Below are 15,853 nucleotides of genomic sequence, written 5' to 3' on the forward strand. Positions count from 1 at the left end.
GCTGTTGTGCTCCCTGACAATAAGTGTTTGGGGCTGTTGTGCTCCCTGACATTAAGTGTTTGGGGCTGTTGTGTTCCCTGACATTAAGTGTTTGTCACTGTTGTGCTCCCTGACATTAAGTGTTTGGGACTGTTGTACTCCCTGACATTAAGTGTTTGGGACTGTTGCGCTCCCTGACATTAAGTGTTTGTCACTGTTGTGCTCCCTGACATTAAGTGTTTGGGGCTGTTGTGCCCCCTGACATTAAGTGTTTGTCACTGTTGTGCTCCCTGACATTAAGTGTTTGGGACTGTTGTACTCCCTGACATTAAGTGTTTGTCACTGTTGTGCTCCCTGACATTAAGTGTTTGTGACTGTTGTGCTCCCTGACATTAAGTGTTTGGAGCTGTTGTGCTCCCTGACATTAAGTGTTTGGGGCTGTTGTGCTCCCTGACATTAAGTGTTTGGGGCTGTTGTGCCCCCTGACATTAAGTGTTTGTGACTGTTGTGCTCCCTGACATTAAGTGTTTGTCACTGTTGTGCTCCCTGACATTAAGTGTTTGGGACTGTTGTACTCCCTGACATTAAGTGTTTGTCACTGTTGTGCTCCCTGACATTAAGTGTTTGTGACTGTTGTGCTCCCTGACATTAAGTGTTTGTGACTGTTGTGCTCCCTGACATTAAGTGTTTGTGACTGTTGTACTCCCTGACATTAAGTGTTTGTCACTGTTGTGCTCCCTGACATTAAGTGTTTGTCACTGTTGTGCTCCCTGACATTAAGTGTTTGGGACTGTTGTGCTCCCTGACATTAAGTGTTTGTCACTGTTGTGCTCCCTGACATTAAGTGTTTGGGACTGCTGTGCTCCCTGACATTAAGTGTTTGTCACTGTTGTACTCCCTGACATTAAGTGTTTGGGACTGTTGTGCTCCCTGACATTAAGTGTTTGTCACTGTTGTGCTCCCTGACATTAAGTGTTTGGGACTGCTGTGCTCCCTGACATTAAGTGTTTGTCACTGTTGTGCTCCCTGACATTAAGTGTTTGTCACTGTTGTGCTCCCTGACATTAAGTGTTTGTCACTGTTGTGCTCCCTGACATTAAGTGTTTGGGGCTGTTGTGCCCCCTGACATTAAGTGTTTGTCACTGTTGTGCTCCCTGACATTAAGTGTTTGTCACTGTTGTGCTCCCTGACATTAAGTGTTTGGGGCTGTTGTGCTCCCTGACATTAAGTGTTTGTCACTGTTGTGCTCCCTGACATTAAGTGTTTGGGGCTGTTGTGCCCCCTGACATTAAGTGTTTGTGACTGTTGTGGTCCCTGACATTAAGTGTTTGTCACTGTTGTGCTCCCTGATATTAAGTGTTTGGGACTGCTGTGCTCCCTGACATTAAGTGTTTGGGCTGTTGTGCTCCCTGACATTAAGTGTTTGGGACTGCTGTGCTCCCTGACATTAAGTGTTTGTCACGGTTGTGCTCCCTGACATTAAGTGTTTGTCACTGTTGTGTTCCCTGACATTAAGTGTTTGTCACTGTTGTGTTCCCTGACATTAAGTGTTTGTCACTGTTGTGCTCCCTGACATTAAGTGTTTGTCACTGTTGTGCTCCCTGACATTAAGTGTTTGTCACTGTTGTGCTCCCTGACATTAAGTGTTTGTCACTGTTGTGCTCCCTGACATTAAGTGTTTGGGTCCGTTGTGCTCCCTGACATTAAGTGTTTGTCACTGTTGTGCTCCCTGACATTAAGTGTTTGTCACTGTTGTGCTCCCTGACATTAAGTGTTTGTCACTGTTGTGCTCCCTGACATTAAGTGTTTGGGTCCGTTGTGCTCCCTGACATTAAGTGTTTGGGTCCGTTGTGCTCCCTGACAGAAATATCACTCTGTGTATCATTGTAGTGATGTCTTTACAACATACTATCATTTATTCCAGAAAAACTTCCAGATCAGACCTCTTAAAAAATGTCGATACAACTAAAACAGACTGGATGAAAATATCAAATATTGCGGTAAGTATTTCAGCCAAATAGGTGACTGTGAATATGTTGTTACCAACATGATACGTTGTCCCTCTTAAAGGACGTAATAGGTTGAAAATACATGTTATAGAATGGGTCTCAATCCATCAGAATTTCAGCATTTTTGTGCAAGGGAAGATAATCTGCAGTGTTGCTGGTACAGGTCCGTCTTTGAATGGAAGTGCACTACCAGTTTTGGCTGGCTGAGATCGCTTATGTTGTGGAGCCTACCCCGAATATGTAAAAAGTGATGTGAGTGCGTGAGTGTATGTGTGCAAACGTTTGTTTGTGTGTTTGTTTAACACAGGGGTTTAACACAGCACACAGCAATATTCAACAATATGACGGCAATGTGTACGTAATCAAGTCGGGACCAAACAATCCAGTGATTGATATCATGAGCATCAATCTATGAAATTGGGATATGGTGACATGCATAAACCAAGTCTGTGAGCCTGACTGGTTGACCCCTTGAGTAGCCTCCTACGACAAACACAGTATTATTCCTTGTATGTGAAGCCACCAACATCATAAAAATTAAATCATTTATTACAATACGATACCTCTCTTCAATTGACGTAAGGTGAACTATCTAATCCGAAAATCAGCATTGAAGTTCTCATTCTGTGTTCAAGTGAGTGTGGGGGCATGGGTGGCCCAGTCATCTAAGACGCCACGATTCGCTGTGCAGAGTTGCTTCCCTTAGGCACGCCTGAAACCTGTGATTGTGGGTTCGAATTCCGGTTCGCCCCGATTATGTTTCTAGGTTTGTCAGCACCATACCCGTGCTCGTGGGTTTCAACGAAGTGGTAAATGTCTGAGACCTGCATCACTTTGGGCTTTCCTCCCACATTAAGCTGACATGCAGTGATATGACTGAAATACTGTTAAAAGTGGCGTTAAACCCAACTCACTCACTCACTCAAGTGAGTGTAGCTTCCAAACCAGTGTATCTGTCATGTTTGGATCTTCAAACAGAGTTATTGTGTCAGAGTGAAAGATCGGAGTTTAATGAGATTGTTGGAATGTGAAATGTGTGATGTGTGTTCCAGTACGATGGGCGGAAGACCTGGCAGGAATGTCAGACCATGTGGAACAATGTACTCAGCCCCAACGTGAACCGTGGGAAGTGGGAACCCGAGGAGGAGAAACAGCTGCTGGCACTTGTTAGGGTCAGCAGGGGGAAACACTGGGAGAAGGTCGCTGCCGACCTGCAGGTGAGATGGACCTGGGTGTGGGTGCAGACAGCAGTGTAGGGTCAACACTGGGAGAAGGTTGCTGCCGACCTGGGTGTGGGTGCAGACAGCAGTGTAGGGTTAACACTGGGAGAAGGTTGCTGCCGACCTGGGTGTGGGTGCAGACAGCAGTGTAGGGTCAACAGGGGGAAACACTGGGAGAAGTCGCTGCCGACCTGCAGGTGAGATGGACCTGGGTGTGGGTGCAGACAGCAGTGTAGGGTTAACACTGGGAGAAGGTTGCTGCCGACCTGCAGGTGAGATGGACCTGGGTGTGGGTGCAGACAGCAGTGTAGGGTCAACAGGGGGAAACACTGGGAAAAGGTCGCTGCCGACCTGCAGGTATGATGGACCTGGGTGTGGGTGCAGACAGCAGTGTAGGGTTAACACTGGGAGAAGGTCGCTGCCGACCTGCAGGTGAGATGGACCTGGGTGTGGGTGCAGACAGCAGTGTAGGGTTAACACTGGGAGAAGGTCGCTGCCGACCTGCAGGTGAGATGGACCTGGGTGTGGGTGCAGACAGCAGTGTAGGGTTAACACTGGGAGAAGGTCGCTGCCGACCTGCAGGTGAGATGGACCTGGGTGTGGGTGCAGACAGCAGTGAAGGGTTAACAAGGGGTAACACTGGGAGAAGGTTGCTGCCGACCTGCAGGTGAGATGGACCTGGGTGTGGGTGCAGACAGCAGTGTAGGGTTAACAAGGGTTAACACTGGGAGAAGGTTGCTGCCGACCTGCAGGTGAGATGGACCTGGGTGTGGGTGCAGACAGCAGTGTAGGGTTAACACTGGGAGAAGGTTGCTGCCGACCTGCAGGTGAGACGGACCTGGGTGTGGGTGCAGACAGCAGTGTAGGGTTAACACTGGGAGAAGGTCGCTGCCGACCTGCAGGTGAGATGGACCTGGGTGTGGGTGCAGACAGCAGTGAAGGGTTAACAAGGGGTAACACTGGGAGAAGGTTGCTCCCGACCTGCAGGTGAGATGGACCTGGGTGTGGGTGCAGACAGCAGTGTAGGGTTAACACCGGGAGAAGGTCGCTGCCGACCTGCAGGTGAGATGGACCTGGGTGTGGGTGCAGACAGCAGTGAAGGGTTAACAAGGGGTAACACTGGGAGAAGGTTGCTGCCGACCTGCAGGTGAGATGGACCTGGGTGTGGGTGCAGACAGCAGTGTAGGGTTAACACTGGGAGAAGGTCGCTGCCGACCTGCAGGTGATAATGTCACGCAGACGCTAATCAGATATGCTCTTGTTTCAGACGGGACGTACAGCCTTCCAGTGCTTGCAGCACTACCAAATGAATCTTAATCCAGAAAATTCTAACAGGTAGGTGAAGCTATGTGTTCTATTGAAGGTGTCCATATTTGGCCCAGTGGTCTGGCTGAGCTTGTGTTTTCCATGCAGAGTTATGTCCCTTAGTCCCCACTTTGTCATGCATTCAAATGCCAGATTTGCTTCTAAGATTTTACCATATGAGTTTTACCAGTGTGGCAAACATCTATGACCTGCAAAACATTTGACTTTTTTCCTAAATTACAATTACTAGCTGTAGTGACCGTTTCTGTTTGTTTGTTGTTTAACGCCGCACTCAGCAATATTCCTGCTATATGACCGCGGTCTGTGAATAATTGAGTCTGGACCAGACGATCCAGTGATTGACATCATGATCATCGATCTACACAAATGGGATCTGATGACATGCATCAACCAAGTCAGCGAGCCTGACCACCCGATACCGTTAGTTGCCTCTTGAGTTGGTGGATAAATATTGTGCAGGACTGCAGAGGTACCATGGCCACGTGGGCCCACCTGGCATGATCAAGGAGATTGTCGTTGTTCGTGGACAAGTTGAAATCAATGGATTACTGTTTTGTTTCAGACCCTGGAAGAATGAGGAAGATCTGAAACTACTCGGTGTCGTCAGTGACATTCGTCACAGCGGACATAGATTGCTGTGGTCCAAAGGTGAGAAAGTTGGGATCATCACTTGTCTGAACTAAACCTAATCACATGCCAAATACAGTTACACAAATGTGTTGTTTTGTGTTATTGTGTGTAAGATCGATGTTTTAGACAATTGTTGTGTGTGACAGTGTCGAGCTACATGGAGAACCGGAGTGGAACCCACTGCTTCAGCCGCTTCCAGCAGATCGACCCGGACATGAAGAGGGGGCCCTGGAGCACAGAGGAGGATGTGGTAGGTGGAGACAGTCAGCACTGCACCTGGCCCCTTTCTACCCTCATTTGCCCCCACCCCTGACCCTGTCCGACCCCCACCCCACACCCAACACTGTCCGACCCCCACCCCTGATCAAACACAGTCCGACCCCCACCCCACACCCAACACTGTCTGACCCCTACCCCTGACCCAACACTGTCCGACCCCCACCCCTGATCAAAACACTGTCCGACCCCCACCCCAGACTCAACACTGTCCGACCCCATCGCTGACCCAACACTGTCCGACCCCACCCCTGACCCAACACTGTCCGACCCCCACCCCTGACCCAACACTGTCCGACCCCACCCCTGACCCAACACTGTCCGACCCCACCCCTGACCCAACACTGTCCGACCCCACCCCTGACCCAACACTGTCAGACCCCCACCCCAGACCCTGCACTTTTTGACGTTACACCCACGTCACCCTACACCATCCACCCTACACCATCCACCCTACACCATCCACCCTACACCTTCCACCCTACACCTTCCACCCTACACCATCCACCCTACACCTTCCACCCTACACCTTCCACCCTACACCATCCACCCTACACCTTCCCCCCTACACCATCCACCCTACACCTTCCACCCTACACCATCCACCCTACACCATCCACCCTACACCTTCCACCCTACACCATCCACCCTACACCTTCCACCCTACACCATCCACCCAACACTCAACCTACACCTTCCACCCTACACCTTCCACCCTACACCTTCCAACCCCACCCAACACTCAACCTACACCATCCAACTCCACCTCACACTCCGCTTTCCACACTACCTTACCACACTCCACACTACCACACCCCACTGCACCCCACCCCACCCCACCCTACCCCACCCCACCCCACACAAACTTGCTGATGATGTGAGACAACTGTTGGTTGTTGCTGTTATGAAGTAGGCTAGTAATAACTTTGGTATCACTTTGATTACAGAAACTGTTTGCGGCTGTGAAGATGTGTGGCACTCAGAGCTGGATGCGATTGGCTGAATTTGTCCCAGGAAGAAGCTCCATACAGTGTAGAGACAGGTCAGTAGTGATTAAGAGTTCAATGACTGCTATATACACAGATTAATATATGAGCATGTGTCATTCTGACAGATTTCTTGTATTTTCTGAGCGAGATGAGAGTATGATCTGAATTCTTACACATGTTACCAAATATCAGTATACCTATTGGTATTAAATATGTATATCCTGCAGTGCAAGCTCTTGGTTTTCACCAAATCATGTTTTATAGAGCACTGTGCTGTATTGACTTCCATAGTAGGTGAGAAGGGCCCAGCTGTCTAAGGTGTCAGTCCTTGAAGTGCAGAGTTGTGTCCTCGTAGTGGCACCAGGATGTGCTGATCCTGGGTTTTAATCCTAGACTTGGACTGATTATGATCCTTGTTTGTCAGCACTATGCTGGAAGTATGTAGGTCCTGCTTCACTCTGGGTTGACCTCCCACAGTAATCTGACACCTTCTGAAATACTGTTCAGAAAGTTGTTGACCACGAAACCACTCACTGACGGGCATCCTACAGTCACACTGCTATGACTGAGTTTGTCAGTTGTTCTTGTCTGGAAATCATAAGTTCAGCAGGACAATGTTCATATTGACTCAATAAATCATCATTACTATGTCCAGTGAAAACCTGTCAATGTGGTCAACTTGTGTTTGATGTTTTTGTACTTCATCTTCCTGAGGCAAGAGAGTAAACTGACTATAAAAGTCAAGTTTCCTACCCTGCCGAACTAGGCTGGTATTATGGAGTTACATTTTGGCTGGACTAACGAGTCTGTTCATAGTCCAATCAAAATCGCGCAACGATTGAAATCAGGTTCGTAAACTGTTGTGCTGATTTCAGTCGTTTGCAGGATTTGCAAAGCATGTGCACCGCCAACTCGTTGTCAACAGATATTTTCTGAATCTTTTCATGTTTTTAATCAAGGTGCTCACGTGATTTGATGCATTTCGCGACGTAAGACCCGTTTTATCACAATATAGCTCTTGATTATCGATCAGATCGTCTTGATTGGGCGCTGCTGTTTTGTTTGATGCAAATGCGAGTGATACGAGAGGTTGAATCTGATTGGTCCATAGGAGAGGCTTAGAAGGGACATAACTCATAATAGCCACTGGTGGCGCTACGATCGAGCCCAGGAATTGCAGCCTAGTTCGGCAAGGGTGGAAACTGGACTTTTAAAGTCAGTTAACTCTCTTGCCTCGGGAAGATGTTGTACTTGGACGTAGTTAATGCTTCTTGCAGCAACAACAGGTTGATGATGCCAATTTTCTCAAAGTATTAAAGGAGGAATTCACTCATCATGCTAAACAAGGTGCAAATAATGTGGGTGTCGACCCAATGCTTGTGAGGGGGTCCTTTAAGAATATGTTTGAAGTCAGAAGCTGCTGGTGTGATGATGACGATGTCTTTGAGGGATGACACGTGATGAGTGATCAGAGACCTTGTATGTGTGTTTGTGCAGGTGGCTGAACAGTCTCGACCCCAGCATCAGGCTGGGCAACTGGTCCTATGAGGAAGACAAGAAGCTGCTCAAGGCCATCACAGAACTAGGCACCAGTAAGTGCTCCAGGGTAATGAGGACATCAGCTCGATCAAGACTTCCCTCCTCTCCCCACCTCCTTTCTTTCCTTATCTCGTCATCCACCCATCCGTATCTCCTCTCCTCTTTTCCTTGCCTCCTGCTGCCAATATCCTCACTCCTTCCTTCACACATGAACCTTTTCCCTTCTCTCACTCTCCCCATCCCCTCATCCCCATCCCCTTCTTTGTCCTCCTTTCCTCACTTTTGGGGGATTGTAATCTGAATATACATCCAAGACTGTAAAAGCCTCTAGATGAAACAGTTAGATCTTTTAAATGAATAAATCTGTAAAAAATCTTTAAGAATCATGTTCAAAGAAAAAACAAATTCTATGAATTTGAAACATTGTGTAGCAACGTCATGAAGATATGGGGATCCATAGTATGACATGGATTTGTTCGTGGCAAGAATTGAAAAATGAAGGTATTTTGAGAGGTATATTTTAGTAGGAGATATAGATCGACAATGAGATTCAGCCATGACAGGTAGATTGAATTAAGCTTTTTAAAAAATAATAATTAAGAATTGGCTTTCAATTTGTGTCAGTTCATTGGAGTATGAACCCTTATAGGGTGAGGCCCAAACTGTTTGAATGTCAGAGCTTGCACGGTGGATGTGCATTTCTACGTTTTGTTCACGAAGATTAGTCGTAATGAGGATATTAGTGAACGATCATGCAATCAAACTCTCTGATGTTTCACAATGTATGCTAAAGCGCTGAGTTCAAGTTTAAAGGGTCTACATGATCAGAAACAACAGTTTTGTATGTCTTCGTTGTAGGGAATTTGGAAAAAGTCCGTCAGTGTTTACATCATTTCAAGAATACAGTCCTGTGAAATACTGTGAACGTCAATTTGTGTCGGTTATGTGACCGGCCTCTCTTCCAATGGAAAAGCCTTGTATCGTGTAAACTTCAATTTAAATATTTATTTGAAAAATAAGTAACAATTTAAGAATATCAGCTGATGCTTTGTGCAGATTCAGAACATAAGGAACCTTCATGCACCATCACGTGCACCATCACGTGCACCATCACGTGCACCATCACCTGAACGATCACCTGCACCATCACCTGCACCATCACCTGCACCATCACCTGCACCATCACCTGCACCATCACCTGCACCATCACCTGCACTGATTGTGGCCATTGTTGACTGTTGCAAACATTTGCTGGCATTTCACTGCATATAACTTTGGCACTGTTTCTTTTGAGTGACTTATAACGAACTTATGATAAGTTAGCGAAGAAGAGAATAATGACATATAGGGGGCATGTCTTCCAACACCACGTGTCACGAGGATCATGGAGGTCATGTTGGGCCAAAGAGTTACTGAAGAAGCTGATAGATTGTCATTCATTTCCAGTTAGGACCTTGGTAGTAAGCGCAAGGTGCATTAAGTAATGCAGGATAAGTATTTAAAATGAACGTAATACTCTGATTATGGAATTATTGTGTTTACAGAGAGTTGGACAAAGATTGCTGCCAAGTTGAATGGTCGTACTGACAACATGGTTCTACAGAGGTACCGGCGGCTGGAAATCTGGCAGAGGAAGTGCAAGTGGTTTGATGAATTGCCGGTACGTGGGCAAGGTGTGACATCTAAAGTGAAGACATCAGAGAGAGTTCTGCTAGTGGGCACCTGTCAGTGCTACATCTATTGTATATCTGTAGGAGACAACAAAGAGAGCTCTGCTAGGGGGCACCTGTCAGTGTCACATCTATTGTATATCTGTAGGAGACAACAAAGAGAGCTCTGCTAGGGAGCACCTGTCAGTGTCACATCTATTGTATATCTGTAGGAGACAACAAAGAGAGCTCTGCTAGGGAGCACCTGTCAGTGTCACATCTATTGTATATCTGTAGGAGACAACAAAGAGAGCTCTGCTAGGGAGCACCTGTCAGTGTCACATCTATTATATATCTGTAGGAGACAACAAAGAGAGCTCTGCTTGGTGGGCACCTGTCAGTGTCACATCTATTGTATATCTGTAGGAGACAACAAAGAGAGCTCTGCTAGGGGGCACCTGTCAGTGTCACATCTATTATATATCTGTAGGAGACAACAAAGAGAGCTCTGCTAGGGAGCACCTGTCAGTGTCACATCTATTGTATATCTGTAGGAGACAACAAAGAGAGCTCTGCTAGGGAGCACCTGTCAGTGTCACATCTATTGTATATCTGTAGGAGACAACAAAGAGAGCTCTGCTAGGGGGCACCCGTCAGTGTCACATCTATTGTATATCTGTAGGAGACAACAAAGAGAGCTCTGCTTGGTGGGCACCTGTCAGTGTCACATCTATTGTATATCTGTAGGAGACAACAAAGAGAGCTCTGCTAGGGGGCACCTGTCAGTGTCACATCTATTATATATCTGTAGGAGACAACAAAGAGAGCTCTGCTAGGGGGCACCTGTCAGTGTCACATCTATTGTATATCTGTAGGAGACAACAAAGAGAGCTCTGCTTGGGGGGCACCTGTCATCAGAAGAGTTGAAGGAGAGAGAGCACACGACATGGCGAAACTTTCAGGAGGGGATGGGAGTTCTCAAAGAAGACTATGCCAAACAGGAAAGGGATAGACAGAAAGGTGAATACATCTAAAACCACTTGCTCAGTGACAAAAGACAAAGATCCTCAGTCTTTCAATACTAATGAGGTCTTGGGTTTCCCCATATGTCATCAGATTGTATCATCACAAGAATGTCTAAAGCGTATAATCACTGGAGTGTTCCTTCATACAGGGGATATTGTTGTTCCACGTCCTCCGCCGCTCCTGGGATACGGAACATCCGCCCGGCAGAGGCTGATCGAACAACGGGTGCATCTGCAGAACATCATCCTCAAACACGTCCGATTCATCCAGAACAGTGACGTGGCAGACACCCAGGATGGAGATGAGGTTGATGTGAGTGTGAAACACTGGTTGCAGGATCCTAGAGGTCAGAGAAACAGCTGTTGAAAGAATATTGCTGACTGGTGTTAAGCAAGTCCCATACAGATGGAATGTTGCTGACTGGCGTTAAGCAAGTCCTATATAGCTGGAATGTTGCTGACTGGCGTTAAGCAAGTCCTATATAGCTGGAATGTTGCTGACTGGCGTTAAGCAAGTCCTATATAGCTGGAATATTGCTGACTGGCGTTAAGCAAGTCCCATATTGCTGGAATGTTGCTGACTGGCGTTAAGCAAGTCCTATATAGCTGGAATGTTGCTGACTGTCGTTAAGCAAGTCCTATATAGCTGGAATGTTGCTGACTGGCGTTAAGCAAGTCCTATATAGCTGGAATATTGCTGACTGGCGTTAAGCAAGTCCTATATAGTTGGAATGTTGCTGACTGGCGTTTAGCAAGTCCTATATAGCTGGAATATTGCTGACTGGCATTAAGCAAGTCCTATATAGCTGGAATATTGCTGACTGGCGTTAAGCAAGTCCTATATAGCTGGAATATTGCTGATTGGCGTTAAGCAAGTCCTGTATAGCTGGAATATTGCTGATTGGCGTTAAGCAAGTCCTGTATAGCTGGAATATTGCTGACTGGCGTTAAGCAAGTCCTGCATAGCTGGAATATTGCTGACTGGCGTTAAGCAAGTCCCATACAGATGGAATATTGCTGACTGGCGTTAAGCAAGTCCCATACAGATGGAATATTGCTGACTGGCGTTAAGCAAGTCCCATACAGATGGAATCTTGCTGACTGGCGTTAAGCAAGTCCCATACAGATGGAATATTTCTAACTGGCGTCCCATATTTCCATCTCATTCCAGACCCAAACTGCTGAGAAGTTGGCTGCCCAAATCCATTATTCCCACAACAGCAACATGTCGGTGAAGAAGCTGATCGAGCTGTCCCGGAACGTGAAGGGCGGCCTGCTGCAGGCGCGGGGCAAGGCCAGACTACACTCCAAGAGGAACTTCAACTTCAGAGCCGTGGAAAGGAATCGGCGATTGGAGCGGTCAATGAGAGGAGCTGTTCACTCCATTTATAAAACAAAAAAGAAAATGAAAAAAGGGAGGCCAAGAAAATTCTTCAGTAAGCAGTAAGGGTGTAAGAATTGATGAAACTGTTAGCACTTACCCAGGGATGTGAAATCTCTGCAGAAACACGCAAAATCACATTTTTTAAAACAGTAGTCCTCAGAAAAAATCATCTTCCGCGTAAAATTATAATCAAAGATTTATAAAAAAATGCTCCGAAAAATGTTATTGAAAACCGGATAACCATCACGGATTGTCCTGTTTTCGATCAGAGCTTTCTGCATCATAGGTTTTTAGATATCATATGTTTTCTATCACAAATACTTGCACTATAACGTGGGGTGTGGCGTCACACAGAAATTGTTAATACTCAGAGTCAGATGATGGCTTGTTTTTAAGATAAAGTTGTCTTTTAGCCTGTTAGTGAAGGAGATGTTTTACAGTTGTTCATGTGATTAGCGAGAAAACTATGAATGTTTCTTCACCGTCTGAAAACCCATAACATGGGGATATATGTTGTATTAATGTCTTATGTTTGCAGTGGAGTTTTGTTTTTTTCAACAAAAGGTAAGTAAGTACAAGGTAAGTTTTTTTCAATATGCTTCAACATGGGGAAAGGGTCAGACATTGCACGCTTGTGACAGTTGTCCTTGTGTCTGGGGGATTGGGGTTGAAGTTTATGGCAGTATACTGTACTGTCCTATGTGGACCTGATTGTGTAGAGATATGTGTATGCCTTACGTTGACCTGATTGTGTAGAGATACGTGTAAGCCTTACGTCGACCTGATTGTGTAGAGATATGTGTAAGCCTTACATCGACCTGATTGTGTAGAGATATGTGTATGCCTTACGTTGACCTGATTGTGTAGAGATATGTGTAAGCCCTATGTGAGTTAGTGAGTGGGTATGGTTTTACGCCGCTGTTAGCAATATTCAAGCAATTACACGGAAATTCACCAGAAATGGGCTTCACACATCATGCACATTGTACCCATGTCGGGAATCGAACCTTGGTCTTCGGCATGACGAGCGAACACTTTAACCACTAGGCTACCCGACCGCCCCCTACGCCCTACGTATCAAAGTGGATCAGTACAGATAGCTTATGTCGGGCAATTCGTGCATGGACTTCTCACATCGTGAAGTGAGGTGACGTGAAATGGGGTTAACGTCACTTTCAAGATTTTTGCACTAAAATAGCAATGTGTGTGGCTGGGTGTGGACCAATGCCAGTTTTGTAGTGCTAGCCCACAGAGATACCCCACTCAGACACCGTGCTCTGTGTATCATTGTGTAAAGGTGTTTCTGATGTTGCAGATCGTACACTGACAGGAAGTTCTACGGAACTGGAGCTTCGCCAGATTAAAGTCAAGTCACTCAACATTGTCATGAAGGTGAGCTTACTGCCTTCATATTACTGATGTCATGCAGAGTGTGTAGAGCAAATTCTACCCACGGGAATCACTGGGTTGGTGGAGTAGCTTTGTGGTTCAAGCATTGGCTTGCCACAGGTGAGACCTTGGCCTTTTCCACCAAGTGATCTTAGCGCTAAGGTGATCATAACTCCCATACCTTAACATGGACTTATGACAGTTGTATCGCTAAGGTGATCGTAACTCCCATACTTTAACATGGACTTACGACAGTTGTATCGCTGAGGTGATCGTAACTCCCATACCTTAACATGGACTTATGACAGTTGTATCGCTGAGGTGATCGTAACTCCCATACCTTAACATGGACTTATGACAGTTGTATCGCTGAGGTGATCGTAACTCCCATACCTTAACATGGACTTACGACAGTTGTAGCGCTATGGTGATCGTAACTCCGATACCTTAACATGGACTTATGACAGTTGTATCGCTAAGGTGATCGTAACTCCCATACCTTAACATGGATTTACGACAGTTGTATCGCTAAGGTGATCGTAACTTCCATACCTAAACATGGACTTGCAACAGTTGTATCGCTGAGGTGATCGTAACTCCCATACCTTAACATGGACTTATGACAGTTGTATCTCTGAGGTGATCATAACTCCCATACCTTAACATGGACTTACGACAGTTGTAGCGCTATGGTGATCGTAACTCCCATACCTTAACATGGACTTACGACAGTTGTAGCGCTAAGGAGATCGTAACTTCCATACCTTAAAATGAACTTGCAACAGTTGTAGCGCTAAGGTGATCGTAACTTCCATACCTCAAAATGAACTTGCAACAGTTGTAGCGCTAAGGTGATCGTAACTTCCATACCTTAACATGGAGTTACGACAGTTGTTTCGCTGAGGTGATCGTAACTTCCATACCTAAACATGGTACCACATTGTACCACAGCACCCTTGGCCCCAATCCACAAAGCGATCTGAGCGCTAAGGCGATCGTAACTTCCAAACTTTAACACAGGCTTATGATCTTTGTACTGCTAAGATTGCTTTGTGGACGGGGGCCCAGGGTATCACATTGATACTTTATGTTAAGTGTGACCTGCTACGGTCTGCGAATGTTAAAAGGGTTTCATTCACATTCAGTTTGCAAAATCAATTGATTTGGGTCTCTCAAGAGTTCCCCTGTTTTGACCTTGGCCAACGCCATTTTTCCATTTTAGAAGCAGGATCAAACATGTCTGAGCCATCACATCCAACTATTTTGTTTTTTAAACAGGCCCTTGATGTTGATCCACGGACAATGCTGGAAAATGCCTCTAAGTTTAAAAACATGAGTAAATCGGCAGCCCTTCCTTCCACCACCCCAAATGGAACTCCAGCCACGCCCACCCCTACTCCAGCCACGCCCACTGGCACCCCAGCTGCTGGCAGGAGAAGCAAGGGGTCCAAAAGACAACTGAGCAAGGCTGAGGCCAAACAGCAGGCAAAGAAGGCGCCTCCCGCCCCAGGGGCACCGGAACCCATGGGCGAGCTGGACATGCTGCGGAGTGCTGAGAGTGAGAGGTCACAGGAGGGGGACACGGAGGGGGACACGGAGGACACTGGGACACCAGGCAGAGGCACAGCGGGACTTGGGGGTAAGGGGAGTCCTCATGGTGTCAGTATGGATTGAGATGTTTCCCCCTTGGGGGCGGTAGGGTATTCCTGATGGTTATGTGGTTAAAGCATTCACTATTCATGCCAAACTCCTGGGTTCAGTGCCCTCCCTGTACAATGTGGAAAACCCATTGTGGGGTCCTCTGTTGGGATACTGCTGGTCCCCTCACATGATCATCCACACAGTTACAGATAACAAGGGGGCGGTCGGGTAGCCTTGTGGTTAAAGCGTTTGCTCGTCATGCCGAAGACCCAGGTTCAATTCCCCACATGGGTATAATGTGTGAAGCCCATTTCTGGTGTCCTCCGCCGTGGTATTGCTGGAATATTGCGTAAAGCGGCTTTAGACCATACTCATTCACTCACTCATCGTCCACACACTTACAGATAACAGTGGGGCGGTCGGGTAGCCTAGTGGTTAAAGCGTTTGCTTGTCATGCTGAAGACCCGGGTTCGATTCCCGACATGGGTACAATGTGTGAAGCCCATTTCTGGTGTCCCCCGCCCTGATATTGCTGGAATATTGCTAAAAGCGGCGTAAAACCATAGTCAATCACTCACTACAGATAACAAGTCAACGAAACCCACACAGAGCATGTGGAGAAGTTGATTTCATGTAACATGGACTCCATTGTCGACACAAACCAGACTTCATCATCATCATCATCATCATCAGGGTTTGCAGAGGCTTGAAAGGTCCTGGAATGTTTAGGTATACTCCTAATCTGTCATGCATTTTCCAAACATTTTAAGGACCACCCAGGTTTTTACTTAATCTGT

The 15,853-nt window shown here is 46.5% G+C and overlaps 1 protein-coding gene across 3 annotated transcripts in view; it reads left to right on the top strand.

The window, feature by feature from the left end:
- The window catches only part of LOC124144641, a 36,757-nt gene that overhangs the window by 10,493 nt on the left and 10,411 nt on the right, over positions 1-15,853 (top strand). For all 3 annotated transcript variants that reach the window (XM_046514171.2, XM_048389001.1, XM_046514170.2), the window contains exons 8-20: positions 1,904-1,979; positions 3,041-3,205; positions 4,476-4,543; positions 5,097-5,182; positions 5,311-5,414; positions 6,388-6,482; positions 7,927-8,021; positions 9,513-9,628; positions 10,493-10,637; positions 10,792-10,955; positions 11,814-12,078; positions 13,342-13,418; positions 14,694-15,054. In XM_046514171.2, the coding sequence (XP_046370127.2) occupies positions 1,904-1,979; positions 3,041-3,205; positions 4,476-4,543; positions 5,097-5,182; positions 5,311-5,414; positions 6,388-6,482; positions 7,927-8,021; positions 9,513-9,628; positions 10,493-10,637; positions 10,792-10,955; positions 11,814-12,078; positions 13,342-13,418; positions 14,694-15,054 (1,817 nt within the window). The remainder of the gene's footprint in view (positions 1-1,903; positions 1,980-3,040; positions 3,206-4,475; positions 4,544-5,096; positions 5,183-5,310; positions 5,415-6,387; positions 6,483-7,926; positions 8,022-9,512; positions 9,629-10,492; positions 10,638-10,791; positions 10,956-11,813; positions 12,079-13,341; positions 13,419-14,693; positions 15,055-15,853) is intronic.

This window comes from Haliotis rufescens, unplaced genomic scaffold, assembly GCF_023055435.1.
Source record: "Haliotis rufescens isolate VD_foot unplaced genomic scaffold, xgHalRufe1.0.p SCAF_8, whole genome shotgun sequence".
Classification (NCBI taxonomy): domain Eukaryota; kingdom Metazoa; phylum Mollusca; class Gastropoda; order Lepetellida; family Haliotidae; genus Haliotis; species Haliotis rufescens.